At 35.9% G+C, this 27,350-nt stretch overlaps 6 protein-coding genes and 1 long non-coding RNA gene across 9 annotated transcripts; 2 read left to right on the top strand and 5 right to left on the bottom strand.

The window, feature by feature from the left end:
* Window positions 1-389: 389 nt before the first annotated feature.
* Window positions 390-2,518, bottom strand: LOC105837668 (28S ribosomal protein S28, mitochondrial). The gene is made up of 3 exons (XM_012682629.3): window positions 2,163-2,518; window positions 1,958-2,079; window positions 390-1,836 (listed from the first exon to the last, which is right to left on the bottom strand). The coding sequence occupies exons 1-3, from the start codon at window positions 2,478-2,480 to the stop codon at window positions 1,638-1,640; spliced, it is 639 nt and encodes a 212-aa protein (XP_012538083.1). The 5' UTR covers window positions 2,481-2,518; the 3' UTR covers window positions 390-1,637.
* Window positions 2,519-2,576: 58 nt separating this feature from the next.
* On the top strand, window positions 2,577-3,525 carry LOC118644152 (39S ribosomal protein L14, mitochondrial-like). Its single transcript, XM_036289104.1, has 3 exons — window positions 2,577-2,731; window positions 2,888-3,109; window positions 3,193-3,525. Exons 2-3 carry the CDS (start codon window positions 2,920-2,922, stop codon window positions 3,444-3,446), a joined length of 444 nt encoding a protein of 147 aa, XP_036144997.1. The 5' UTR covers window positions 2,577-2,731; window positions 2,888-2,919; the 3' UTR covers window positions 3,447-3,525.
* Window positions 3,526-4,377: 852 nt separating this feature from the next.
* On the bottom strand, window positions 4,378-5,809 carry LOC118646387. Its single transcript, XR_004963926.1, has 2 exons — window positions 5,717-5,809; window positions 4,378-5,427 (listed from the first exon to the last, which is right to left on the bottom strand). It is a non-coding gene; the product is annotated as an uncharacterized LOC118646387 (long non-coding RNA).
* On the top strand, window positions 5,582-15,110 carry LOC105837662 (phospholipid-transporting ATPase ABCA1). Its single transcript, XM_012682618.3, has 26 exons — window positions 5,582-5,837; window positions 6,055-6,150; window positions 6,577-7,205; window positions 7,289-7,584; window positions 7,758-7,916; window positions 8,003-8,243; window positions 8,312-8,479; window positions 8,571-8,758; window positions 8,831-8,992; window positions 9,070-9,178; window positions 9,247-9,401; window positions 9,492-9,653; window positions 9,771-9,842; window positions 9,925-10,063; window positions 10,147-10,384; window positions 10,454-10,613; window positions 10,730-10,943; window positions 11,016-11,537; window positions 11,613-11,738; window positions 11,869-12,087; window positions 12,165-12,437; window positions 12,537-12,841; window positions 13,193-13,340; window positions 13,419-13,629; window positions 13,727-13,940; window positions 14,028-15,110. Exons 3-26 carry the CDS (start codon window positions 6,893-6,895, stop codon window positions 14,226-14,228), a joined length of 4,995 nt encoding a protein of 1,664 aa, XP_012538072.1. The 5' UTR covers window positions 5,582-5,837; window positions 6,055-6,150; window positions 6,577-6,892; the 3' UTR covers window positions 14,229-15,110.
* LOC105837661 (pupal cuticle protein 20) lies at window positions 14,744-20,821 on the bottom strand. 3 transcript variants are annotated; one of them, XM_036289102.1, is made up of 8 exons: window positions 19,664-20,821; window positions 18,996-19,574; window positions 17,881-18,920; window positions 17,144-17,667; window positions 16,541-16,847; window positions 16,195-16,320; window positions 15,772-15,999; window positions 14,744-15,598 (listed from the first exon to the last, which is right to left on the bottom strand). In XM_036289102.1, the coding sequence occupies exons 4-8, from the start codon at window positions 17,150-17,152 to the stop codon at window positions 15,513-15,515; spliced, it is 756 nt and encodes a 251-aa protein (XP_036144995.1). In that variant the 5' UTR covers window positions 17,153-17,667; window positions 17,881-18,920; window positions 18,996-19,574; window positions 19,664-20,821; the 3' UTR covers window positions 14,744-15,512. The 3 variants fall into 3 exon arrangements, with proteins under 3 accessions (XP_036144995.1, XP_036144994.1, XP_036144996.1); XM_036289101.1 differs by having other exon boundaries at window positions 18,683-18,920; XM_036289103.1 differs by lacking the exons at window positions 17,881-18,920; window positions 18,996-19,574; window positions 19,664-20,821 and having other exon boundaries at window positions 17,144-17,871.
* Window positions 20,822-21,974: 1,153 nt separating this feature from the next.
* LOC105837660 (pre-mRNA-splicing factor CWC22 homolog) lies at window positions 21,975-24,641 on the bottom strand. The gene is made up of 2 exons (XM_012682615.3): window positions 24,183-24,641; window positions 21,975-24,099 (listed from the first exon to the last, which is right to left on the bottom strand). Exons 1-2 carry the CDS (start codon window positions 24,425-24,427, stop codon window positions 22,071-22,073), a joined length of 2,274 nt encoding a protein of 757 aa, XP_012538069.1. The 5' UTR covers window positions 24,428-24,641; the 3' UTR covers window positions 21,975-22,070.
* Window positions 24,642-25,215: 574 nt separating this feature from the next.
* LOC118646113 (U4/U6 small nuclear ribonucleoprotein Prp31-like) lies at window positions 25,216-27,126 on the bottom strand. Its single transcript, XM_036288411.1, has 3 exons — window positions 27,053-27,126; window positions 26,587-26,660; window positions 25,216-26,293 (listed from the first exon to the last, which is right to left on the bottom strand). The coding sequence occupies exons 1-3, from the start codon at window positions 27,124-27,126 to the stop codon at window positions 25,347-25,349; spliced, it is 1,095 nt and encodes a 364-aa protein (XP_036144304.1). The 3' UTR covers window positions 25,216-25,346.
* Between the last annotated feature and the right edge of the window lie 224 nt (window positions 27,127-27,350).

Here is a 27,350-nt window from a genome sequence, read left to right as displayed (position 1 = left end):
TTTGTTTTTTTTTTTGCTGCACGCTGCACTGATGCAACAAATTAATTAAAGTGAGATAAATATATTTTTTCTCTCATTCTAACTTACTGCACCAGTGCAGTAATGCAGCAAAAAAGAACTATAATATATATAAAAATTGGAAGATATTTCGCCAGTGAATAAATAAATTAAGTAAATTCTCTTTACGTCGACCCGACTGGCCAGTTTATTAAACAATTAATAATTACACGACGTTTCGACCCTTGGTTCGGGACCTTATATATATAATACTTTTTGTAATTTGGAAACATATATCGTCATTGCACCCATATATGATGTGTAATATTCATTATATATGTATATATATGCCATACACACATCTGTATTTCAAATTTTTTTCATTTTGTAAGTTTTGCGATTCTATAAAGCCATAATTAAAAGATCAGTTTTTTAAAAAAATATCGATAAAACAGACAGCACACAAATATCTTTCCTTTCTCACTAGTGCTTGTTTTCGATTTAATTTATATATAAACATAAGACAGAGACTAGTCTCCAGGTCCTAGTCAGGACCTGATAGTCTGATGCTGATGAGGAAAACATTTTCATCTTTACCATCTTATCTCATCTCGATCTTATTCCATTGCTCCGGCTCCTCCCATTCATTATGTGATATTAAATTATCTATAGTGATTGTTCATATGGTTTAGCCCTGCACTTGGATTTACCAAATGCACATTCACAACGCATTTGTATATATACGAAATTTGTACATAAAAATTAATAAAAACTAATCAATTGTAAAAAAAAAATAATTTGTATAGGCTGCATTCCGATATTCACTGCCAGTACTGAAATTCTACAGTGTATGTGACGTAAACTATAAATTTTCAGTACTGGCAGAATATCGGAACGCAGGCATATAATACAAACAATTGTACATAATACGATCAGAAACAAAAAACAATCAACACTAAAAAAATAAAAAAAAAAATAAAAGGAAACTGTTCCCAACTTGTAAAAACTTTCCCAACTAAGGTTTCTCTAAATGTCACAGTCACATTTCATATATATATAGGTATGCATCAATAATAGAATTGGCAATAGTGATTTATATATCCCATGCAGCCCAAAATATTCATCAAACATCCTTATTAAGACATTCTCATATCCGATTATGTCCTATATGTGCATGTTCGTATGATGGGCTGTATCTTACAATAAAATCTAAAAACAGTTTCCTAATGCAACAATCTTGCAATATTAGTTAATTGAGCTGGAGACGAGGTGGTTCAGATTTAGATGTTTGAGGTATATTGCACCCACTCAATCACTAACATTGACTATCTTTTTGCAAAAACTATGGCCACATTTTTTTTTAACATTAGTTGTAATAAATGGAAAATTATAATAAATTTAAGAAATATGTATTTAAAAATTATGTGCTCAGAAATATAGATATTAAATAAAATCATAGTAATCAAGTCTTTACTATACAATCAACTTAGTAGAACCGATGTTAAATGTAATAATGCTTCTTTGTATCATGAAATAAAATTTATACAATCTATAATTAGAAAAAAATTTTACTACACAATTCTAATCAATATAAGGTCAGAAAATGTTAAATTACAACTATTCATATAAAAAAATTAATGTTATTGAGGGTCCTGTATTATCACTCTTCTGGTCATTTGTCTCGGTTTTTGTTCTGCCATTTGTAATGGTGACGATATTAAGCCAATTAAAGTGCAATCAGCTTCCAGAAGAGTTATATCTGTGACAGCGCCTAAGAACTTGGAGGACAGTTCCAAATCCTTTACCCTTAATCGAACCTTAGATCCTCTCACATAATATCTAAGTAAAGAATATAAAAGAATATTATTGTAAACAATATCATTTCATTAGTATACAAAACACAGCATATGTCATTAAACACATAAAATATTTTTTAAAAAGAAAATTTAGGAAAACGTACTGTCCATTCTTGACAGGTCTCTGACAAACGCAATGGAACTTCCATCCAAAATCGATGTACAAGTCATCGCCAACTACATGAAATATCTCACCAGTTACGACTTTTCCTTCCGGGTCGCCTAACTAAAAGTAAAATTATGTATTTAATAAAGAGCAGTTTACATACTCTACGTATGTTATGCGCACTGCGAAAAAGAGACACTTACATCGACAAACTTGGAGTTCCGAATTAAGAAAGCGAACGTCCGTGGCGTTTCTGGTTTTTTATCGTCAATGTGCGAGAACTTTTCGTAACTTTGCGCAAAGCCGCTCAATTTTGCCTCAGATTCCGATGTTTCTGTGTTTTCTTTCGTTTGCGTTACGGTCTTCTCAATACCGGGCTCCACGAACGAACGTGACTCATTGGTCTGCCCTTCTGAATCCTTGTTCGTACTGAAACGTTTCGTGGACAAGAAATTCACTCTCAGAACACCTAGAGATCGCAAATGCGTTAACGCTTTCTCGAGACGGTGTATCTTGTTCATGATAACAACAAAACTCCCGTAACTCCCGTTTCTTGTCACACTCGTTTACCGTTGGTAGCTTTCAGGTTATGTTATAGGTAAGATAAAAGATTGAGGTTACAGTAGAATTCGACGCGAGTCCGGCGAGTCGAGCCAAGTCGAGCAGTCGAGTCAAGTCGAATTCTATAAATCCTGGAAGAGACGTCGTGATTAAAGGTTACGAATTGACTTCAAAATTAACATTGTAGCAAAGAAAGAGTTTTTACTCTCCGGTAAGTTTATTAGAAATAACCTGGAGAAAAAGTAATTCGTTCAAATTATTATTTGTAATGTTGTTAATCTCCTTTCCGCTAAAAAGAAGGTTATGTTGTGTTGTAATATATTAAACAGTTTATGTTCTTTTATTTATTTTTATTTAATTATTTCAGATTGTACCTTATTAAGGGCGATTAAATCGATAATGCTGTTACCTTCTACGGTATTAAATGTTATAAGTAGGAACATTTCTACATCAACTCCTGTAAATCACATAATTAAATTAAGTCGATTGAGAGTAGTGGACAACAGCGAAATAGGAAAGTTAGCTATGATGGAAGGTAAACCACCACGATGCATACACGTTTACAACAAAGTTGGGGTGGGATACATTGGTGAGTACAAAAAAAAAGATTATGTGAAAATTCTTATTCTACAGGACTATATTAACTGGAACAATGTTGTATGATTTATTTAGGAGATAGAATTTTAGTCGCTATAAAAGGTGAAAAGAAAAAAGGTATTCTAGTTGGATTGAAGCAAAAACAGGCTCCTAAAGTTCCCAGATTTGACAGCAACAATCTGGTGCTCATAGATGATAATGGGACGCCTCTAGGTACAAGAATACATGTGCCCATTCCACATATACTCCGAACGAAAATGAAAGGGAAGACTCATACTAAAGGAGCAGATTATACTAAACTAATAGCGATTGCATCCAGATTCGTGTAATATATCTTCCTTACTATTGTAATTTAGAAATGTATCAAATATCAATAAAATATTAATATTGTAATTCTTATGTAAAAAATGTTTTCTACAGAATTTTTATTATGAAAGCATAACATTCTTTGCATTTATATAATTTTGCACTATTATATAATTTTATTAGATTATACTGTAATACAAACCAATTTTATCTGATTGTATAATTCATCATTCATTATTATAATATAGAAATGTGTCAAATATTTCAGGAAAATGTAATTATCTACTGTGTAAAATATCTTCTCCAAAATTTTTATTTTATAAAAACATTTTTCTTGCACATTTCTATATTACACAATTTTATTAAATATACATTGAATATATTTTTTAATATATAAAAATATTTCATTCAAACCAATTCTGATTGGTTGTTGAGCATAAGTACCACGCATTTTAGTTTGGTTGTCGGCCACTTGATGGCTATGATACTTCAGTGATTATTTAATTTTAAAAAGTTACATTACATTTATACCAGGATTTATAATATTCTCATCAAAAATTGTGCAAATAATTGCATAGCTCTAATTTTACAATGCTCTTATAAGAGTTTATTATATTAAGTTTAACTTCACTGATGGAAAATTAAATTAAATCAATAATACAAATGCTTTTTCCTTTCTCGGAAGTGCTCGTTTTCAGTATAATTCCTATATAAACGTGAAGCACAGGCTGGTATTTCGGATTCTTGTAGGATTCACACTACGTCCACTATCCGACATATGACATCACAATTTAAAAAAAGACTGAAGCTAGGAAAACAAAACAGAAGGTAAACGTTGCAGGTCTGTCATATGTATAGGTGAAATATATTGATATCTGTATACTTGTATAGATATAATATATCTTCACATCACTAATCGTACATAAGTTGAACAGCTTCGAAGCTTTATGATGATCCACCTTTAATAAGATACCGTCGGACGTAGTTGAATTCTCCAAGGATCTGGTAGTCTGATACTGGTGAGGGAAACGTTTGCATCTTTATCGCCTCATCTTATTACATTCCATAGTTTATCTCTAGCTCTCTGACTGGGAATCGACAATTATGACATTTCTTGCGTCGTTCCCTATATTTACAATAGTATGCTGTGATAGTGTGTTAGCTAGATGTTAGCCCTATACTTGGGTCAATCAAATGCACGTGTATTATATTCGTGCACCAACAAAATAATAAATACCAAGTAATAAAAATCAATAAAAAGAAAAAAAAAGAAAAAAAAATGAAGAGAGGTTTTAGGTTTCAATAAGCTATATCATGACTTCTTCTTGAATGTGGCACCCTTGAGAACAGCTGGGACGATATGGCAACTATATCATGACATATATATCATTCCATGACAATCATTAATTTACAATTATACTTAGAGCTGGAGAGATGAGGTGGTTTAGGTTTAGATGTTTGAAGTGTTATACACTCACTCTATCAGTAATATTGACTATCTTTTTGTAAAAGCAATTGGTGTTTTTTTTTTATTAGTTATAATAATATATGAAGAACTTTGTAATAAATTTTCAAAAATTATCTGTTTAAAAATGGATATGAAATTACAAATAAATAACCAAGTACATATATTAATTGGTACTACATTGCATATAAATCACTTCTATGACTATGCTAAATAAAATAAAACTTGTTTGTATCATAAAATAAGATTTATATATTGTAGTTCGAAAGAAACTTTATTACAGAATTAGTTTCAAATTATCGTCAATATTATATTAGAAAAATGTCATAAGATTATGGCTTTAGTTTCTGAGACGTAAGAATTCTGAATAACCTATCTCGTATAGCGCGCGCAACACTTGACGTTTGTGCAGTGCCGTAGTCTCTCTTTTATCATCGCATTTCCGGGGCTCCTTTGTAGTGATACAAATTTGCTCAGGATTGATGATCTTTAACAGTCCATTCCGAACAATTGTATTGGCTGTCATTGCGCTAATTGAACTAAAAAGATTCTAATTCACAAATTTGATTCTTATTAGACGTCTCTGGGCAGCGATCATGTAACTTTTTCCTTAGGGCGGAAACGTGAAAAGTGACAAATTTCATGTAATTATCTCTTTCTATTGTGTTGAAAATAGAAAGAGACAGTAACTTAATTGAAACTTTTCACTTTTCACATTTCCGCTCTAGGAGAAAAATTACATGATCGATATCCTGATACGGGTGGAATATAATACACATGCGCATATGATTCATGCATACGCAGGATTGAAGGTGCGACGTTACATACGTTCTCGGTTTTCCCTCTATGTGCCACGTTATCGCATTTTTGACAGTTTTAATATAATGTCGAGTGTTGTCGCGTTCGTGGTATTCGTGGAATGGGTGGAACGTTATTGATGTTACGCATGGTAATTAAGTAATATATAGTGCGCAGCAAAAATTCATTATTGGTTTTGTGATTGTGATAAGATGGAGCTTTATAAAACAGATAACAACTTCGCGACTGAATGTGTTTACGACAAATATCATTAAGTGTGATACTTCTTATGAGCACAGTTATTGAATTATTATCGCACATGCAACAAGTTCGTTTACACTCTCTTTTCTTTACATGCCGAACGACAGAGACGTGAAAATCAAATAAACAAGGGTTTTGCCCACATTTCGATGTCAATTGCAAATCCATCCTTGCATCTGATAGCGTGCCGTTGGTACACACAAGTAAGTTGAATATTGATTTCAATATTGTGACTCGGTCGTGTTTGTCGTGTCGTAGTTGTCATGTCCAAAGAAACTCAGCAAAATTTTATGTAAATTTGGAATTATTCTTTAAACTTGTAGACAAACGCGTTCCTAAAAGTTTAAAGTACAGGCTTCATTCTTGTCAAACTTCTTCAAATATTCTAGAATTTTTTAAATACAGTTTCTCCATATAGTTTTCAGTAATTTTATTTGATCTTATCTAGTTAAAAGCTGCTGAGCAATCTATTTTTATTGTATGTGATTATTAAAGTTAAATTAAAAATAAATTGAAATTAAATTATTGATATTATTAAAGTCATAAATATAATATCATGACTTCTTGAATATTATATAACCTTTACCTTGACTCACTGTCACACGTCTTGATAAGTTATGTTTGTTTAGGTTTGCTATGACAACAGTAATAGAGGTCAAACTTAATAAGTAAAAGGAAGAAACAATAAATGGCAACTTTTTGTATAGCATTGCAAATTATTCTAAATTATATTAAACATTTCCACATTTTGATGACGAAGGCTGTATAGCCCATTTATGTGATATATGTAGCCAATATATATGCCGATTCTAATAACTTATTCAAAAGGCTTTATGTACTTTTCATGGCAAAGTAACAATCATATAGATATTTATAAATATAAACCTACTGATAAATTATCGACAGTTTTCCATCAAACTAAAGTAAAAATAAAATAAAATAAAAATGGCTTGTGGGAAAATTTTTGGTTTGTTGATATACAAGAATATGATAGTGCGTAAAAGACACTGGCGTATGACGATATTCTTACAAGCTTTAGTACCCATTGCATTATTTGCATTGTTACAAGCTGTGAGAGATTTCAGCGTTCAGTCACCAGTTGAGGTGAAAGAGAACACATACTATCCTGTACATACACAAGATGACTTGATGAAAAAAATTAATAATGCTCTAAACAAAGTGTATTATACGCCAAAAAATGAAGATACGTATAAAATGATGGAGTCTGTTAGATATTGTCTCAAGCTTTTGCCTGACAGTAAGTATAAAGTGACAAGTGAGAAATGATTTTTTTAACTTAAATGATATTAATATAATTATACTTTCTCTATTTTTATATAGATATGATAGGTTTTGCTAATGAGACTGAAATGGTAGATGCTTATACAATTTATCAGGCAAAAAATCCAATAGTTTCTACAGTTGCAGTTGTTTTTGAACAGTACAACAAACCTGCCATAAAATATAAAATAAGACATTCATGGAAGATACCAAATAATTTGTACCAAACTGTGGCAGATGGCGAACGTATGAGTTCGTCACCTTCGATATATTTCGAAATAATTCCATTTACTCAAGTTCAGATATGTTTGGATGAAACACTCATAAAACAAGCAGTACCAGATTCTGATATAAAGGTATTATAAATTTCTTAAAAAGAGCATATTTTTATATTTTAATAATGAATAATTTATTATTAAAATGCTTTAAAAAATATGAATATTTGTTATTTATATTGGAAGAGATAACTGGATAACAGATTATTGTGTGATATGATAGGATTATTTTTTATCATTTCCTGTATTTTCAGATGTCAATACAAAGAATGCCTTATCCACCGTATGTTAAAATTGATGATGCTGATGTATTTTTACGGGAAGGAATTTGTACATTTGCAGTTATAGCTTTTGTGATTCCACTTTGCATAGAAGCCAGCTATGCATCGAAGGAGAAATTTATTGGCGTAACTGTTAGTACACAGTATTATTTATTTTTTTTATGTTTCTAAGCAAAAATACTTTTTTGAAAAATATTTTTCTGTTTTGATGGTTTCAGGTTTTAATGACAATGAATGGTGTCAAACTGGCCTATAATTTATTTAGTTGGTTAATTACAGGGTTGCTAGTTAGCACCGTTTATATAATACCAGCAATTATATTATTTAAAAATACTTTTTCACAAAATGTTGAAGCCTATTTGCAATATAGCAATGGATTTATATTTTGGCTCTTATTCACTACACATGTCGCTCATCTTATAACATTTGGCATGCACATTGCAGCATATTTCTCAAAACGTAGATATTTTTCTTTTTAAAATAAATAATAATTTTAAGTACATAAATTATATTAATATCTTTTTTAGCACGGTTTGTGATAACTGCCTTAGCTATAATTTATGTGGCAGCGATTTCACTTCATGAAAATATGGTGAAGGAAGAAGTTTTTAGTGTTATACCATATTTTGGTATTCTATTTCCAAATATTATGCTTTTTAGGCTCTTTGAAGAAACAAATGCACATGAAAGTAAATGTAAGTAGTAATTTTCAACCTGTATTAATTAATTATATTAATAGAGCTTTTTAGAGAAATGATTAAGTGTCTTACTTTTTTTTTCTTTTAGTAATTGGTATTCAATGGAGTACTTTATTCGTTCCTGGGAAAACGGAATATGGTATTCTAGGAAGCCCAGGTTTTATATTTTTCTTTTCTATCTTGGGTGCTGTGATACATTTTACACTTGCAGTATATATAAATGCTATACTTCCCGGCAAATATGGAGTTCGAAAAAATCCATTATATTTTTTGAAGGTAAGTTGCAAGATCATAGTATGAAAAAAAAATGTCATATGCATTGCAAGAAAAAATTTTTCGATATTTTAGTGCATTAAGAAGAATAAAATAGCTCTTGATGAAGAAGCTGGTGAATTTGATTATGATAAGGTTAACGAAGACTTTGAGCCAGTGATAAGTGGTACACTTACACCTGGAATACAAATACGTGATCTTAAAAAGTCTTACACAACAAGCTGGATACGAAAGTCTGTAAGTTTGCATGAAATGAACATATTATAAATGGATATATTTTTGTCAAATTTAAATACTGTCACATTATATTTTAGAAAGTTCATGCCTTAAAAGGAATATCCATAGACTTTTATAAAGGACAAATTACTGCTCTGCTTGGACATAATGGAGCAGGCAAAACTACGCTTATGTCTATATTAACAGGTATTTGTGTCAGGAGATAATTTTTAAGATTATTTTGAAAAGTACTTATTTGTATTTATGTTTAATAGGTGTAACAAGCGAAACACAAGGAAAAGTCTTTATAAACGGTAGAAATATAAGAAAAGACTTAGACAGCATTAGAAATAATTTAGGGCTATGTCCTCAGGAAAACATGGTTTTTCCAGATTTGAATGTATTTGAACAAATAGAATTCTTTGGCTTGGTGAGGATAATCACATTAATTTTTATCGTGTAAAAGCATAATCGTATCAATAATATATTAATTGTGTATATATAATTTTTGTCATGACAGTTGAAAGCTAAAAATAAAACTAGAAATGAAATCAAGGAAAATGTTAATACCTTGCTTTCTAAGTTGAAGCTTTCTGAAAAGAAAGATTTCCTGCCTAGCAAACTTTCTGGTGGTCAACAAAGAAGACTATGTCTTGGGATGGCACTTATTGGTGATGCTAATGTAAGTTTTAAAGTACAAAGAGAGAGAGAGAGAGAGAGAGAGAGAGAGAGAGAGAGGGGGGGGGAGAATATAATATATTAACATTATTTTTTTGTCTTTGAATAAATGTATATTTAGATCATCATTTTGGATGAACCAACATCGGGAATGGATCCTGAAACCAGAAGAGATACGTGGGATATTATATTAGTAAGCAAATTTATAATTTAATTTCTTTCAAAGATATATATTTTACAGTATGTTATATATTTCTTATTATTTTTTTTTACAGAAACTTAGAGGAGAGAAAACAATATTGATTAGTACACATAATATGGAAGAGGCTGATATACTTGGTGATAGAATCGCAATAGTACATGCGGGTCGTCTTAGAAGTTATGGTACTGCAATGTTTTTAAAAAAACAATATGGTATGATATTACTGACTAAAATTTAAACGAGATTTATACTCGTAAACATTATTGTTTTATCAATTTTAATTTTCTTGTTTTAGGTCATGGCCACATTGAAGTTACGTTGTCAACAAAGTCTTGGTGTGTTCCTGAAAAAGTTATAAGTAAATTTGATGAAAGAACGCAACAGCTTAGCATTGATAGTGAAAAGATTGTATTAAATGTACCACATACTGACTCTTTACCACAATCACTGGACAAAGTAGAAAGCGAAAAGAAGAATTTAGGAGTTACTGGAATAAGCGTGTCACTGATTACTTTGGAACAAGTATTTTTGAAGTATGTTCGTTGAAATATGTTTTAAGTGATTATTTTATTACCATTTTCTTATTTTGTTGTTTATTACAGAATCGTAAAGAATGAAGACAGTGGAAAACACCTTAATGAATTATTTACAGCACCATTACAAAAAATTACAGGCAATGAGCTATGCATGCAATCGATATTAGCGTTATTTTGCAAGAAATTCACATATACAATAAAAAACCTAACTAACTTATTGATGATTGTATGTATCTCTTGCCAATTAGTTTAATAATATAATATTATATTTTCCATATTATTTTGCAGATCTTTTTTATATTTCGAAAAATTTTCTGTTAACTGTCTCATTAACACTTTCAGCTAATTCTTCCTAATCTATCGGTTCTTCTCTTGGCCTTAAGCTACAATCTACCAAGTGATTCCACAGATATTGTTCCATTAAAGCTTGACATGTATAGATATTCTAAAGCTTTATATTCGTCGAATGACGAATTGATTGGTCAGAAATATAGAGATGTTGTTCAGTATTTCGGCAAAGCAGAGCGTGTAGCCTCGGATACAAGTGTTGCGAGCGGTAAGTGTATTATGCTATTTTATCAAGCACAGAATGAATTTCGATAGTTTTTTTATTAATTATTTTTTTTAGCTCTTTTGAATTCCTCTATGCAGAACATTGTTGAATACCGGAACAATTTTATTGTATCCGCTGAATTTAATGACACTGAAGGCAACACGACATGGGCTAACGGTTTTTATTCTGGCTTAGCAATTCATAGTGTGCCGTTAACAGTGAATCTCTTAAGTAATTCATTTATCAAGGCTCTCGCTGGCGATCAATATTCGATCGTTGCGTCTAGACAGCAATTACCAAATACTCTATCTTCAACCATGATACAATTGCCAGAAGCAGAATCGCTTTCTCGCGTTTTAATGTTCTGTTCGTTTTTTTTCCCCACTGTTGCACTTTTCGTAGCACATCCCTTGGAAGAAACAATGACAAAAGTGAAACAACTCCAACGTATGACCGGTGTCACGTCGTTATCGTACTGGAGTACAATGTTTGCTTTTGATTTTCTAATATATACTTTAAGTGTATTGTTAATTACTTTAGCACTTTATATCATGGATATTATTCTGGATATTCGCCTGTATTATGGAATAGAGATATGTAAGTCTATTCTAAAATATGTTGAAAATTAATATTATATTTTATCTTTTTACATATTCATTTGTTGTTTTGCAGCGTGCACGATATTGATTCTGGAGTTGTTTGGTATTAACGTTTTACTTTTTATATATCTATTCAGTTTTATGAATAAATCAAAGAATACTATAACAACCATTTTGAGTCTTGCACCTCTTGGCTGTGGTAAGTTTGCTGCAATATTTGTTCTTAAAAATGTTATAAGATCAATGGATTTATTAAATAAGAAATAAATTCTATTAAAAAATGCAAATAAATTATTATGTACAAGAAGTAAAGTAAAAAATTATTTCAGTTATAATACAATATCTTCTACATGAAGTAATACACAGTTTTGATTGGCTTAATCCGCTACACATTCTACAAAAGAGAATTTTCCGCCTACTTCCCTACGTAAGTTTGTTCCATGGTCAATACTCTTTTTTCAACATAGCAGTGCAAAATGCAAGGTGTCGTCGTCTGCCAAATAGACTTCATGCTGTAGTTTGTTTTGCGGCACGCGATCCTTGTTGTGGTAAGATTTTTACATTAACTGTTAATTTAAATTGCTATTAATAATAGAATTTAGAATTTATTTCACCATTTTTTCAGGCTTGGACTGCGAAGACGGAGTGTGCAAAAATCAATTGTCTTATTTCAAAGACTTTACAGACGACATGAATTTCGAAGAAAGTATAGTATATTTAGCTATAACACCAATTTTGTATTTTGCTCTATTAATTGTATTAGAAAAAAAGCTCTTTTCGAAATTATTTATGAAGATAGTCGGAACGAAATTAAGAAAGGAACAAGAAATAATGGATGATCAAGTAAAGATGGAGAAACTTGCTGTAGCGATGGAAATTAATAAAATTAACAGCCAAGGTAAGAGATAACTTTTTAGTATCTTTCAAGAAACATAAAAGTTAAATGTATAATTTATACATTTATAATTTATATAAAACTATATGATTTTATGTATAGGTGTGAAAGATACGGAAGAAGAATTAAGAAGAGGTTCTGGAGAGACTACTAATATTGAACTATTACACAGTCCAATAAGTGAAGGGAACAGTCTTTTCTTAGTATACGAATTAAGCAAATACTATGGGAAGTTAATGGCTGTGAAAGAAATTAGTTTTCGAGTGAAGCCACGCGAATGTTTCGGATTGCTCGGCGTGAATGGCGCGGGAAAAAGTACAACTTTCAGGATGCTGACTGGCGAAGAAATGTCTAATAGTGGCATAATGTACTTAGGGCAAGCGGAAATCCATTCAGACAGGACAAAGGTAATAACTTCTTCTGATGGCATCACTGTAATGATTGTAAGCGATCTCTCAGCGTATTTCTGTGGTGTGCGCTTTCTACAATTTACACAGATATACAAGACCTACAGTTTAACGTCGATTCTGAACGGCCTAATTAGAGGAATTTTCCTGGGCAAGATACTCTCGGTAGTTTGCCATTACCTTCCGAGAGATAGAATCAAAAATCTGATCTGATTGGGATTTAAATTCGGGTCTCCGTTACAGAAAGCAAACGCATAACTCACTGCACCACGATCGCTACAATAACTTATGTAATAATTTAATTTCTTGTGCTATATTGTTTACAACCTTAGAAAATTTTATTTTTTGTAGTATCTTTCGGAGATGGGATACTGCCCACAAACCGATGCCTTAATACCATCCTTAAATACTTTTGACCATTTACGACTATTTGCTCGTCTACGCGGTATACCAAAGTGCAATGTAGAGTTGGAAGTTAATAAATGGATTAATAGATTGAGTAAGTGAAGTGGGGTAACAGAATTTTAAAAGAGTACATATAAAAATAGTGCATATATGAATATACATGTTGTTTTAGATTTAACTGCTTGCATGAAGCAACCAAGCGGTACTTATAGCGGCGGTAATAAAAGGCGCTTAAACATCGCAATGGCTCTCATCGGTAATCCTACCCTCGTTCTTTTGGACGAGCCGACAACCGGTGTCGATCCGGCAGCTAGAAGATCGCTTTGGAATACTTTACAGGCGTGCCAGGCAGCAGGACAAGCTATTATACTTACATCTCACAGGTTAACTTTTTAAATCCAACGATTTGGATAACAAATTTGCATTGAGATTTTAATATAATTTATGTTATCAAACGGAATATGAAATTTTGTTTAACAGCATGGAAGAATGTGAAGCACTTTGTAACAGATTAGTTATTATGGTGAAGGGAGAATTAGTCTGCATTGGTGCGAGTCAAGAATTGAAGCAGCGATTCGGCGCAGGTTATGATATTCACATAAAATTAAATCCAGGCCGGACAGACGAGGATGTTAATAATATTAAAAAAGTTATTGAGTCTAGTCTAACATGTGATATTAGAGATGAAAACCTGGTAATAATTGTTTTGCTTAGACGATTTTAATTGCTTTTATTTTCTATTCTTTTATCTTACTGTTAATTTTTATTCATATTTTTACAGGGATTTCTTGCCTATCATGTAACAGATTGTAATACAACATGGGAAAAAATGTATGATACAGTAAAGACTCTAAAGCAAAGATATTCCTGTATTGAGGATTACGCTGTTTTATCTGCAACTTTAGAACAACTCTTTATTCAGTTTGCAAGAGGAGCTGAAATGATTGAGTCTGACGAGTCTCATATTACTAGTCAAGTTTAAATTTAATCTTATTGGAACTAAGCATGTTGGAAATAAGCAAAAATATAGAGCATATATTGAGTAGAAATCGAATTAATATTAATTTATGAATTATATGTTGTAAAATTTAATCGATTTAATTTAACATTATAATTGATTTGATGTTATAATCTTATTTAATGAAATTGTTAATATATTGTCGCTTCCGAGTAAAAGGGTGTTAACTCGGAAGCCGGTTGAAAAAGGCGTTAATTCACCTGCTAAAATTTTTGCTTTATTTTAGATTTGCAGCAATACCGAAATAATTTTAGTGCTTGATTTAAAACATAAACATATTGAAACGAAATGAATATGCACGTATAAGTAGAGCACCAAAATTAATTCGGCAATGCTGTCAAAACTTAAATTGAAACGAAAAATTTGAAGGCACGAGTTAACGCTACTTTAACTAGCTTCCCAGTTAACGCCTTTTTCAACCGGCTTCTGAGTTAACGTCCTTTTCAATCGGCTTCCGAATTAACGTTTTTTCAATCGGCTTCTGAATTAACGTCTTTTTCCACCGGTTTCCGAATTAATACTCTTTTCAATCGGCTTCTAAGTTAACGCCCTTTTCAAACGGCTTTTGAGTTAACACTTTTATTCGGAAGCGATGATATTGTATTGTTAATATATATGTATTAGTACATCTTTTTGCGTTTAACTTAATATCAATTACATCACATTGGTATAAAATACTTTTAAATTGTAATGCGAAAATGTTTTATTATAATGATACGTACTTTTATATAAAGTTTGTTTTATAGATATAAGAAAAAAGATAAAAATTTAGATTACAGTGTTATTTCTTTTATTATATGTACATATGTAAAATAATTTACACAATACATATTTTCACAGCGTTAATATACCATTTATTTATTCAAAGATATACATCTCAAAATAAATATAATAATCATATATAGATGTAAGCGCATAAAAAAATAATGTGCAATACATGCCACAGTTAAATTTTCAATTACTACAGTATCGTGCATTCACTTGATATATTTCTTATGTGGTATATATCTCTTATGACTGATTTAACAATATCTAAAAAGCACTTGAAAGGTTGCTTTTGGTACAAAAGCAATTCCAAGAAAAAAATTAGAGCGTGGATATTTTATAAATAAAAGTTACGTTACCTTATATAAATAAAAAATTGCACGAATGATATATATCATTATATACATAAATAAATGGATAAATGGAAAATTGTATGCATGCCTGCATATGGTATGCACATAATGATCCTCACCAATCCACTGCCTAGTATTGATAGCCGCCGCTTGAACTTATCTGGTACGAATTCGGTCCCTGATACACATTACCTCCATGGCCGCCATGATTACCTCCTAGAATAATGGAATCGATGAGCAGTAGATTATGCGTAAAACATTAACATATATAAACGTATGTCTATGTACACTCTACATGTGCATCATAGATATATATATAAGAAAGAAAAAACACAAGCAAAAAGAACAATTATAAACGTTTATATTTAATTCGTGATCTTATAACATACCTTCGCCGCCTCTTCCATGTGAATATCCTCCATCCTGATTCTCTCCCCTAGCTTCGGCGGCGAGTGCCAATTCAACGCCTCGTTGAATTTCCGGTGGTATCGGAGGCGGTGTCGGTAAGTGAGCGCCTTGAGGATGAAACCCGTATTCATCCGCCGTATAAGTGATCGAATATTGCATGCCATCAGGCCCAGTATAAGAAAAAGATCCGCTCACCGATTCGGATTCTCCTGCAACACCGATAACATCCACGCTTTGAGGCACTGTCATCGAACGCGTTGCGACACAATAATTTTAGTTTTCCACGCATTGTTTCGTTCATTAAAAAATTGAATCAAAACAAAATTAAGATTAAAATGTAGTCATTTTTAACAATCAAACAATTAATAATTTAATCAAGAAATAGAAATACGATTTTCTTCTACCTTGTTGATGACCCGTTTCTTGTACGGAAATACCGTTTCCAGTTTCATAGCTGTATTGATAGTTTCCATCACCGATATTCTCGCTGCTATAAGAAATTATGGGTATCTCTTGACCATGTCCGCCGCCTAAAATACAAAATAAAATGTTAAGAATCATAACTGAGCTGTAGTTAGAAAAAAATTCAAAGAAAGTCGTGATGTAATATTTTTTAAGAAAAATATTGTATAAGAATTAAATATTGTAATAAAAATATGAGTTTTGAGAAGAGACATATGGAATAAGATACAAGATCAAATCAATTTCCTTCTCTTATTCAGTAATTATACTGTTATTTGAATTTATCACCTGCATAAGTGCCGCCACCACCTCCGGGGCCAAATCCGCTTGATCCGCCATGGCTACTAGGACCGCCAAAACTATTAGGACCACTATCAAAACTACTATGACCACTTGGAGCACCAGAAACACCTAGACTTCCGAAACCAACTGGACCACTATATTTAACAGGTACATCTCTATCGTCTCCTGACGATGGAGGATGAATCAATCCTGCACCACCCGCACTTCCGGCACTACTAGGTGGAAGATAAGTAGTGTCCAATCTTGCGGCATAAGAGGTACCAATAATGGCAATAAGCAACACAATGGCGAGCTGTTGAGACAAGAGAGAAAAATTGTACAATGTAAGAGAATGAAAAAGTACAAATTAAGCAAACCGAATAAATATAATTTTTTTACTTTATAAATAGACACACACTATTTCAAACGCAAAGCGGAAATCATGCGATATTGGCCCGGAGAACTGTCCAAGATGAAATATTCGTGCGCAATAGATCGTCTATTTTCGATCAATTATTTTCATGATCAAATAAAAAATCCGAAATTTGTTTCAAATTTTAACAACCGGAAATACCGGAGATGTAGAGAAATCTTGTACGCAAGTCGTACCGGTCTCATCTCGCTAGTTGCGCGTATATTCGTCCAGTAAATCTCAGCAATGTTAAATTGTGTCGCACTGTTTAAATCTTATATCGTGTATCGTCGAACCGATGATGATAATTGTCTGCACGTATCCAGGTCGAATCCAGCATACTTATATATACTGGTCCCGCGCGAAGATCGTCTTCCTCCCACCAGCCAATGAGCAACCGCGGATAGAACCATGGTTAGAGATAATCCGATGATGCGTTCCTCGAAGATTCGCCAACGAATCCTCGTTGACGAGAAGTGCTCAGAACAGAGGAAGAGAGAAAAAAAGGTATTACAGCTGCCGGGCGAAAACGCGCACAGTGAGAGGATCATCGGAGGGGACGACAGGGTGGCGGAGGCCTCTGACAAACCTCGAGCTAGAATGAGGGATGATTACGCAACGCTAAGTTGATACAGATCGGCAGGCAACTCCGAATGGATCCGAAGGTCGGCCAATGGGATCGGCATGAAAGCGAAGTGAAGCAAGGATCGGAGGAGATGAGCTGTAAGCAAGTCAAACGGTACAATCATTGGCGACTTAAAATATATTTCATTTTCATTATAGAAACAGAGATTTATCGATTAAGTAATGCCATTTAAAATGACTCAACATTTGGCATAAAATAAATATCATAATCTAATCGTCAAATTTTTCTCAAGTTTTTCAAGTTAAACGACACGATATTATTTGATTCATCTTCAGTGTATGTACACACATCCTGAGGATGAGGAGGGAAGCGGTGAGAAAGCGTGGAAAAACAGAGCCGAGCCGATGATGCAGTCTGTACTCGTCGCGCGTTTCTCCCTTGTAATTATATCAGCTCTTTCAACGCGGGAATTATACCCGCGGGGTCGCGGCGTCGTCATCACCGTCGTCGTCATCGGAGCCGCCGCCGCTGCCGCGGTTTATGGAGAGCAATGCGCGCTCCGCAATCGAACGGGCTCGTTACGCAATCGTGCGTTGAGAGCATCTCCGGAACGCATCGACCGATACGTGCGTGGCACGTACGACGATCGTGCTGCGCGTTCGCACGTGTGCGCTAGGTCGGGAACTGGGTGCCTGGGTAACCCAGGATGATCTCCTGTGCGGAACGCGGTTCTCAAACGCGCCCACGTATGGCGTAAAATTTATCTTCCTCGCTGATTACGGCAAGAGTTATTAATGAGAGCTATCATCTCGTCAAGAACTCGCGCTTTTTATTTAGACCATCTCTGAATATTCGGATAATTATATAGCCGAGAGAATCGAATCCGGTTAGCCGAAGATTCGAAGATTACGTAAGATGAATTATAAAAGACTAATCCGCGAGATCATCGGTTCGAGGCTCGCATCCGCGTGCGCGAGAATATTACGCATCCATATAATTGCGCGACTCCAACTCCTGGCTTTCGGTATCGTAAACAGTTTCATAAAATGGAACTGCCGCTGTAAACCGAAGCGCATTTGAAATCGTCAAGGTATTGCCGATCGGCACGTAAGTCGTCGGTTAACGATCCACCTTAGGTCACCGTACTCACGCTTCGCCGTAGACGATCGCATCCCAATAGCCATCCCGCTCGCCTCGTAATATGATAGCGTACGTGATCTAGTCTAGATTCCCATGGAGATAAAAAGCCAAACTCTCAATCTATATTGAAAAATCGTAGCCTAAAATCACAGCGCTTCGATATTACACGAGGTCCTCGGCGATCCACAACGTAGAAATAGGAGAAAATGTGATAATTCGTGCGCACTTCAATTCCCGAGCACGCTATTCTAAACATTAGATTACATATAAGTATATAGACGATATATTATTCAATAATAAATTATATTAGCAAAATAACATACTTTCTCTCTCTCTCTCTCTCTCTCTCTCTCTCTCTCTCTCTCTCTCTCTCTCTCTGTTTGCATTATTTATAAAAGTCACATTACTTTCCAGTCTCATCAAAAGACGTATTTCACGAGTTAGATGCAACGTATAGTTGAAATAAAAAATTGCGAGCAATTGTGAGCTTCGAGTTTGATAGCAAGATACGACGACATCATATCGAAACATTGCATCTTATCCAAGTACAGATTCCAATATTCTTTGAGATCTTATTCCTTTGACTTACATCCTATACATTTATCTGTCTTGCTGCTTGTGTTACAATAGAGAGAAGGTTCATCTTGGCAAGAAATCTTTCTCGGGCCTAGTCTTGATATAAATCTCACGAAATGTATCGAATTCCATGCATGAGTTTGTTCGAGAAGCGGCGCGGTCACGTCAGAAAATAATTAGTAGGATTGAATGGATGCGATTTTTCATGATTAATCCTCAAGATTTCAGCATCCTTCAGATCTTATAAATCACGTCAGAAGATTTGTCCTTCGAGGAGCACATGTGGCCTTCAATGCATAACTCTGTGAATGCATATTTTTTTCTCTCTGGAAAGAAAAAACATGTTACGACATGTTCATGAAATTATTTGATACTTCTGCCATTCAAACGTCGTTTGCGGCACACAGTTTTGTACCTGGTTCGATCGTCCAATTATGGTGCCAGAGTCAGCAGTAAACCAGCGGTGCGAACTCGACCAGGATTTCGACAGTGTATTGCAGAAGTATCCCTGAGGTATCGATCTATGTAAGAGATTATGTAGAACCGGGAACGTGTGCTCTACCTCCGCTCTCTTCCTCACGACCTCGCGATTGTATCGTTTCGAAAGAATGGACATCCACATCGTGGAGGTCAATGAAAGGGGGGAAAGAAGCATTGCGGTCTCTCCAGCGATTTTCTATTACGCATTGCGGGTATTGACGCAACTCCGCGACATGGCAAAAAAAGAAGAGATCTACATGCTTTGCGCGGGGTTAAGAAGCGGTCGCCGTTCGTATTTTATTGCATTCCAGAACAGCGTGATGCCGTTTTAGGTTAGGCTAGCCTACAACAAATTGAAGGCTCTATAATTATATAATTTTTCATACAAATAAAAAGATATTGTATGAATTTGAAAACAGGCTCTATTCTCATCATTTATTTAATATACTTGTCTCACTAATATCGATATTAACGTGCTTGATGTACATACACACAAGTGTTTATAAAAATTTAAGACTTGAACTTAGCAACTTTTCACACGTTACAATAAATGTCCTAATTGCCAACTTCAAGCGTTCAAATTTTTCTGATCGTCGACGTCACTGAACATGCAAAATGAAATGAATGCTCGCTAACAATTTAGGGAAGATGCGTATGAACATCTGACAAGGAGCGCGATTTCTTCACACACGCGTGAAACGCTAAACTTAATTACATACCTAACAATTTACGCTCGTTGCAATGCGAGTTAATGGAAAACGCACACCGTTACGACACACCATGCATGCGAATGCGACTCGGTGTCTCGACACACCGTTAATTTCGCATAATTGGGATGCCCAGCTAATTTCCATTAACTTTCGTCGCAACGTCTTCCCTCGTCATTAAATGTCCCCCATGTCGCCTCATTTACATAACCCTTCCTCGCGGATCGTCGCAAAATAGACCGGCGTAACTTTGTTGCCAACTAACAATCTTCCCACGATCATCTTTTTCGATATGTACTTTCCACGGTACATGATCGATGCTCCTTGCGTCGATAACCGATATGTAGGATATCTCAGATCTATCGATAGTAACCGCATTAAAAAAAAAAAAAAAAAATACGCGATACGTTTCTACGTCTTCAACGTTTGCGTTTTCGAAATCGTTCGTCGCATCGAACTTCGAAGATATATATGTCATAGAATTTCGATCGGCAATCGCGCGAAATCGCTATGCTGTGCCTATCTATCGGAGCGGAGACAGAGCGAGAAAGCATAATTTATTGTTCGCTCCGCGATATAATCCCTTTAGGCGGGAGAAAGAGAGGGATCTGTTATGGAGCGAGTGAATGGGCATTTCTCGACTCTCTCGCGGTAGCCTCCCGCGAGCGCGAGGTTAGCCGAACAAAAAGAAAATATATAGTTCAGGCCGCCGAGTAGAGAACCGGTTGCATAATAGCAAAGTAAGGCACGTTGCTCCCCGCTTCACGAGGCAGCGCAACTCTCTTTTTCTCGCTGTCATCGTTGACCTTTGAAAAGCATCAGCATATAAGCGCGTGCACCCTAAGGGGTGCAGCTGTCGCGGTGTGGCCGGCCCCGTAACGAATGTGGTCGAATATGAACGCAATCTGAATTACGTAGTTGGATCAGCGCGAATGAACGAACGATGCATGCGGACGACTTGCGTGCAGATCGACGAATACATTCCATTTTTTATAAAAAGAATAATAGCGAAGTTAAAAATATCTTTCTCCCTGACAAAGACAAGCGCCGCTGATTGCTTTATAAGCACAGCGACGACAGCTCGTCGGAATTTCTCTGCAAGCAATATCGTGTGGAACAAGGAACGGTCGATCGATCGATCGATCGAGGGAGCGCGGTCTGTACTGTACCATAGACGACTGTAACCATAGAGCAATTATATCGTATTGACGTGCGGCATGCTGTAATCACAACGAGGACTAATTAACTATTCGTGCCGCACTTTCGATATCTCCATCAATATAAGACTTTCGCCACAATCATTAGCAAATGGCTTGCTATGAAGACTTTATTCGTCGCAAACCGGTTCCGCGATTGCTGGATGATCCGGAAAATTGGCATTAAATAAATAGAAATGCAATGTAAGTGAGGGAATAGTAATATAATCGTATTAGTTGTAAGCTAATCTAATTGTTTTGCGTTGTAAGTCGCTTTCTTGCTACCTGAAATGAAGGCTGATGTAAAAATATCCAACGACCTGAAAAGCTGTGATATAAACGATTAACTCTTTAGTATTTAAACTCTTTAATATTTAGCATACATTTATTATACATCTAACATATAAATTAAATAAAAAAAGATTTATATTTATATTAGTTATTTCCTATCTCTGTTTTTCTTGTCTCTTTTTGACGTCTTACTTTTCTTCTTGTTTTGCATCTTCTTAGATTTCTCTTCTTTTTTGTTCGATTTAGATGATTTTTTTTCTCTTCGTTTATGTTGTGCCTTCTTCTTTTTCTTTACCAAAACATTATCCTCCTCCTCCTCCTCTTCTTCCTCCGATGACGACGATGAAGAATCGCTCGTCATCGAACTAGAGCTGGAGCTGGATGAGGTAGACTCTTCGGAGCTTGAAGACGCTTCCTTAATAGTCAACGTCGGTACAACAACTGGCTTGGGATGAGACTTTAAATGTTCCCTCAAATCGTCCGTTAAACCACCCAAACCGATTGACGTAAAAAAATTAATTGCAAAGCGTGTGTTCTTCGGGTCGTCTCTTGGAAACAGCCCTTCAAATACCTCCTGTAGCGTTATGTCTTTAACTCGTTCGTTCAATTTTGCCAAACCCATGTACTCGGAGAGCTCTTGAAACAATATTTTGATGAATATTCGATTGGAGCTCGTAGTGTCTTCCTCGTTTAGTTTTATGCACGAGAGCACGCTCCATGATATGGAATCTGTGAATAGCAGATGCGCAAAAAATTTTGCCACATTCCGTAATTTATTAGTGTCGAGACGGTGTATCGTGTGATAAGAGTCCTTGAAAATTTGTTCGAACGGCGTAACATACATTTTGTTAATGGCGCAAAATCGACCGGCCAGAAGACCGAAAAACTTTTCGTACGTCCGCATCTCCGCGCAACAATCCAAAAACATGTGACAGAGCTCGATTTCCTGTCCGGGTTTCAATTGCATTTTCATTAATTTATGCGCACACTCTTCAAAATCGAGCGAAGAATGTATCGTCAGGTATATCGTTCGTCGAAGCGCAGTCAGATTTGTTTCAGTATTATCGATTATCACTCCTTCCTTTCCTTCGGTCTGTTCCGTGCCACTCTCGTTATCCGAGCTCTCTTCCTCTCCGTCCTCGTCGTCGCCTTCCGAGTCGCTGACGTCCGAGCCAAGAATCTCTTTACACAACTGTTTATACTTTTCCTCGGAAGCTTGATAGTCTGCATCAAACTTAAACACGTTTAATATATCTTGCGCGTTCATCTCGTCGTCCAGTCTTATCAAATGGGTAATTTGATCTTCCTCCTCCACAAGGTCCAGTTCTGCTGGCACAGCTTCGTGATCCTTAAATCCATCCTTTCTGATCTGGAACATAACTTCGATCATATACTGGACTCGTTTGTCCAATTGTCCCTCGTGTAGGATGTTTCTTAGCATTTCGAAGATTGCTTCGATACCCCTTCGCGTAACCTCCGTCAACTTCATCCCACATTCTTTCATGAACGCGATGGCCACTTCGACGGAGTCGTCCGTCGGCGTTTCTAGCAGTAGAGTTAATATTTCCAAGGCTATAATCTCGTATGCTACACGCTGATTAACTAAATGCGCTATAAATGTTCCCGACGAAATGCACAAAGGTTTATCGTTCCTTTTAAATCCACGCCGGAACTGCAAAACGAGTCGCTTCAACACCAGCTCGCCTATGTTGGGAAACTTAGAATTGATTATAGCTGTCAGCGCTGCATAGACCGGAGTGAATGTCGGTGATGCGGCTTGTGCTTGAATAATGGACCGCGCCAACAAACCTCGACCGCGAATAATGTTCTCACGTAGCAGCTCCCGTGTTATGATCCCGATATTGCTGGTGTTGACTTTATTTATATAACCATGGATAGACTTCTTCAATGCTTCCCAGGCAATACGTTGGTAAGCGGCTCCCGACTTGTCAGTGATCTCTGCTTGGAGCATACGCAACTTGGCAGGTGGAATATAAGCGCCTCCTGTTTTCGATGTCAGTAAATCCACAGTTTGTTTCTGCTTAGCGTTCTCCTCTCGTTTTTCCGTCTTATCTGGTTCTCCATAGTACCTCTCAGCGATTTCCTCCCGCGGGGATGAATTCCGCTTATCACCTGTTTCACCGTCACTGTCCCTAGGATTTCTACGGTCGTCGTACCTACGAATTATTTGATATTAACAGATGTATGAATTTTAAATGAGTGGTTTCCTATAGAAACAAAAGTTAAAAAGTCTTCATACCTGTGCTCGTTGTTGCGTCTGGAACTCTTGTAATCATCGTGATACCTGGAACTCCTGTAATCATCGTGATGCCTAGAGCTTCTGTAATCATCGTAATGTCTGGAGCTCCTATGATCATCGTGATGCCTGGAACTCCTACGATCGTCGTGCCTGGATTCCTTGTGGTCGTCGCGCTTGTCATCCCTGCGTTTGTGATAGCGCTCCTCGCTCTCTTTCTCGTCTCTCTGCGAGTGTGATCTCTTCATCTTGCCCTTGTTAACCTCAAACAACTTCTGCCGCAGATCTTCAGTTCAATGTTCACTGCGTTCCAATCGGAATTCCTTTTTCGCACATGAGAAGAGAATATTCAAGAATATCGAGAATTTTGTTATTTCCTCCCAAATCAAATTACTTAAAAATTTGCTCGAACTTTTTAGAGAATTGTTCTTCGCTGAATTGTTACACAGGAACAACAAGTTACAGTTATGGCCATACACTGCAATACATTGGCAGCTACACCTGGGGTCTGTTCGCGTTACATGCCCCAACATGCTCCTATTCACCCCAACGCACTCCAATACGTTGATTCCGATGACGCCAACCTATTAGAATGCGTTGGAGTGAGTAGGAGCATGTCGGAGCATGTGACGCGAACAGACCCACCGCCTACACCTGCACCGCGATTTCGACGAGCCAATCCGAGCCCAAGAATGCTCACGTACACATCGCGCTCAGTCTATATGTAGCTCGGCTACGGCCTACGTGCAGGGTTGGGTCACAGTTAAGTATATACTTATACTGTGACATGGTCGTTTGGATAATAATAAATAGTATTAAATTGATTATAGTTTTCTCTTTGACATTTTTTTTTTAATTAGAGATATTTTTCTTGATGAAACTATACAAAATTCATTTCTCGTAAATAAATTGTGTTTATTTAACGCTATGTAATTTCATTTCACTAATATTTCAAAAACGAAATTATCTGAGAATAATTCCACATAATCAGGAAAGTTGTTAGGGTTAAGATTATTTATACACGGGAAAAAAAGAATTTTTTTTGAAAATATTTTTATTTTTAGTAAAATAGCACCAAATTTTTTTTCTACTCAATACAAATTAAACAACTTTAATACATATGATCAAACGTGGAATAAATTTCCTGTATTTATTTATAATATATATTTACATCTTCACATATAGAAAACCAGCTGTTTTGGAAAAGTACTTTGTATTTGCATCGTTTACTTTTTTCTCTGCAGTTTGCGGACTGATGACTTCAAAACCTTGTAAAGGAGTAAAAACCGTACTGGAAGCGATACCGGACACTTGCTTCTTGATGGTGGTGCTACCTTCCCATTGCTGTTGCTTCTGCAAATTTTTCTGAAGCGTCTTGGATAATCTGACCTTTGTCTTCTCGTTGATCTGTACTGGCCTAATTCGACCAGTGTTCCATGACCAGCCAAGATCATCTTGATAGGCGTCGCCTCTCTCAACATCCGCAAAATAAATTCTGTTTCTACGTTTCCTTAATTCCGTGATCGCGTAGGGTTCTTTTATCTTGCGAGCGCGCTTGCCACCGCGTTTCTTTTGACCGACATCGATCGGTTTCGGCAGCGGCTTCACGAACTTGACGGGCGGCAGCTCCTGCAGCTTATCTAGCTTCTTCTCGATCCCTTCACGCAGCATCTGACCATCGTGACCATCCTTACTTTCACAATAAAAGTCTGTTTTCGCTGCTAGCACACTCTTTGCCGCCACCAGTTTGACCGCTTTCCTCCGTAGATGAGGAGGAGTTTCTTGTACGATCTTAGAGTAATATATAAATCCTGCGCGAGGTAAATTGGCAACTGGCGAAAACCAGGGGAGCGTAGTCTTATCAGATCCAAGGAATGAGAGTTTACCAGGCGACATCATAGAAAGTGTTTTCAAACTTTCTGCGGCACCTATAAGCTTGGCAGCTGTTGATGCGCCGACGAGTATCATTAGGTTCGGCGCGATAGACGCTATTGTGCTTTCCAGATATTCAAATATCTTTGATTTACAATTGTTTAATTCTACCGCCATATCACAAGCTTCGCCAATAACTTCTTTCTCCTCTTCCGTCAATAATTGGCCTCGAGTAGTCGACGCTGCAATAGAAATAACCATAATTATAGGTTTAATTAGAAACTGCTGCAAAATCTCGTTATTTTCGACTCTGTCCAGGTCATTGCCCAATTCCTTAACAGTCATTAGATATTCTAATGGTCTTATCAGTAAGGACTCTAATTCTGGAAATCTTTTTGAGTACTTGTCTCTCGTAAATCTGTGTACAATGGCTATTTCGTCATCAATTTTTACCACCATATTATTGGCTTCGACTATCAGATGGTACTCCGGGTCTACAATATTAATCGACGATTCTCTACGCATCTTGCCATACCTCTCGATCTGTAACAAGATTTGTTGCAGCTGATCCGAATCCCGCAGCTTGGCCACCTCTCGAACGGTGGACACCTTTATCTCTGCTTCCAGGACCTCCTCCATCCTCTCGTCTCCGTCCTTGAAATCGGCAAGAAGAATGTCAAGCAGAGACATCCCTTCGTTACGAGTTGGTTCTTTGTCACCCAATTGATTAGCGTTTTCCGGTGCGCGTCTCGCTGCCTTTCGACCGAGAAAACAATTTTTTTGTTGGTTAGATTAGGTTAGATTAGGTTAGGTTAAGTATGTGTATATGTGTTGAGTGTGCTTTCACACCAGTGTTGCACCTCTCCTTCTTCTTCTTCTTCAAGTCCCCCTGGTGGAGATCCGACCCAAAATAATACGACGACCGATAGTATGAATATCTTTCCTCCAACCAATTTATAATAATTTTAATATATCTTGTCGATCGATTATCTCTTTGATACCTCCACGTGGCGAATCCGGGAACAAATGGCGGAAATGCGTAGAAGCGAGCGAGCGTCTCAGGCCGGCTCCCCATGGGCTCGGAAAACGGAATCGGAACGAGCGGATCACCAATCACGGGATCTTTCTGATAGAACCCTTTTACTAATTCCGTCAAAACGGTCCCGCTGATTGGTGATCCGCTCGTTCCGATTCTGTTTTCCGAGCCATGGGGAGCCGGCCTTATTCGATGCGTATCGTTTGGTGGTCCGTTACAGAAGATTTTTTTAACTCGTCTTAGGGTGCAGTCCCATTAAGCAC

Source organism: Monomorium pharaonis, chromosome 6, assembly GCF_013373865.1.
Source record: "Monomorium pharaonis isolate MP-MQ-018 chromosome 6, ASM1337386v2, whole genome shotgun sequence".
NCBI classification, from domain to species: Eukaryota; Metazoa; Arthropoda; class Insecta; order Hymenoptera; family Formicidae; genus Monomorium; species Monomorium pharaonis.
Note: the sequence above shows the minus strand (reverse complement) of the source record. Positions and strands in the feature narration are given on the sequence as shown.

Coding starts and splice junctions, on each gene's coding strand:
- LOC105837668 (XM_012682629.3), bottom strand. CDS start 2,480: ATGAACAAGATACACCGTCTCGAGAAAGCGTTAACGCATTTGCGATCT. Junction 2,080..2,162: donor GGAACTCCAAGTTTGTCGAT/GTAAGTGTCTCT, acceptor TTTTACTTTTAG/TTAGGCGACCCGGAAGGAAA. Junction 1,837..1,957: donor AGACCTGTCAAGAATGGACA/GTACGTTTTCCT, acceptor TTCTTTACTTAG/ATATTATGTGAGAGGATCTA.
- LOC118644152 (XM_036289104.1), top strand. CDS start 2,920: ATGCTGTTACCTTCTACGGTATTAAATGTTATAAGTAGGAACATTTCT. Junction 3,110..3,192: donor AGTTGGGGTGGGATACATTG/GTGAGTACAAAA, acceptor TGATTTATTTAG/GAGATAGAATTTTAGTCGCT.
- LOC105837662 (XM_012682618.3), top strand. CDS start 6,893: ATGGCTTGTGGGAAAATTTTTGGTTTGTTGATATACAAGAATATGATA. Junction 7,585..7,757: donor TACCAGATTCTGATATAAAG/GTATTATAAATT, acceptor CTGTATTTTCAG/ATGTCAATACAAAGAATGCC. Junction 12,438..12,536: donor TAATAAAATTAACAGCCAAG/GTAAGAGATAAC, acceptor TTTTATGTATAG/GTGTGAAAGATACGGAAGAA.
- LOC105837661 (XM_036289102.1), bottom strand. Junction 16,000..16,194: donor AGAAACGGGTCATCAACAAG/GTAGAAGAAAAT, acceptor TCGGTGTTGCAG/GAGAATCCGAATCGGTGAGC. Junction 15,599..15,771: donor ACATGGAAGAGGCGGCGAAG/GTATGTTATAAG, acceptor CCATTATTCTAG/GAGGTAATCATGGCGGCCAT.
- LOC105837660 (XM_012682615.3), bottom strand. CDS start 24,427: ATGAAGAGATCACACTCGCAGAGAGACGAGAAAGAGAGCGAGGAGCGC. Junction 24,100..24,182: donor AGACGCAACAACGAGCACAG/GTATGAAGACTT, acceptor AATAATTCGTAG/GTACGACGACCGTAGAAATC.
- LOC118646113 (XM_036288411.1), bottom strand. CDS start 27,126: ATGGGGAGCCGGCCTGAGACGCTCGCTCGCTTCTACGCATTTCCGCCA. Junction 26,661..27,052: donor CCCGGATTCGCCACGTGGAG/GTATCAAAGAGA, acceptor GCAGAGATAAAG/GTGTCCACCGTTCGAGAGGT. Junction 26,294..26,586: donor ATCTTGTTACAGATCGAGAG/GTATGGCAAGAT, acceptor TTTCTATTGCAG/CGTCGACTACTCGAGGCCAA.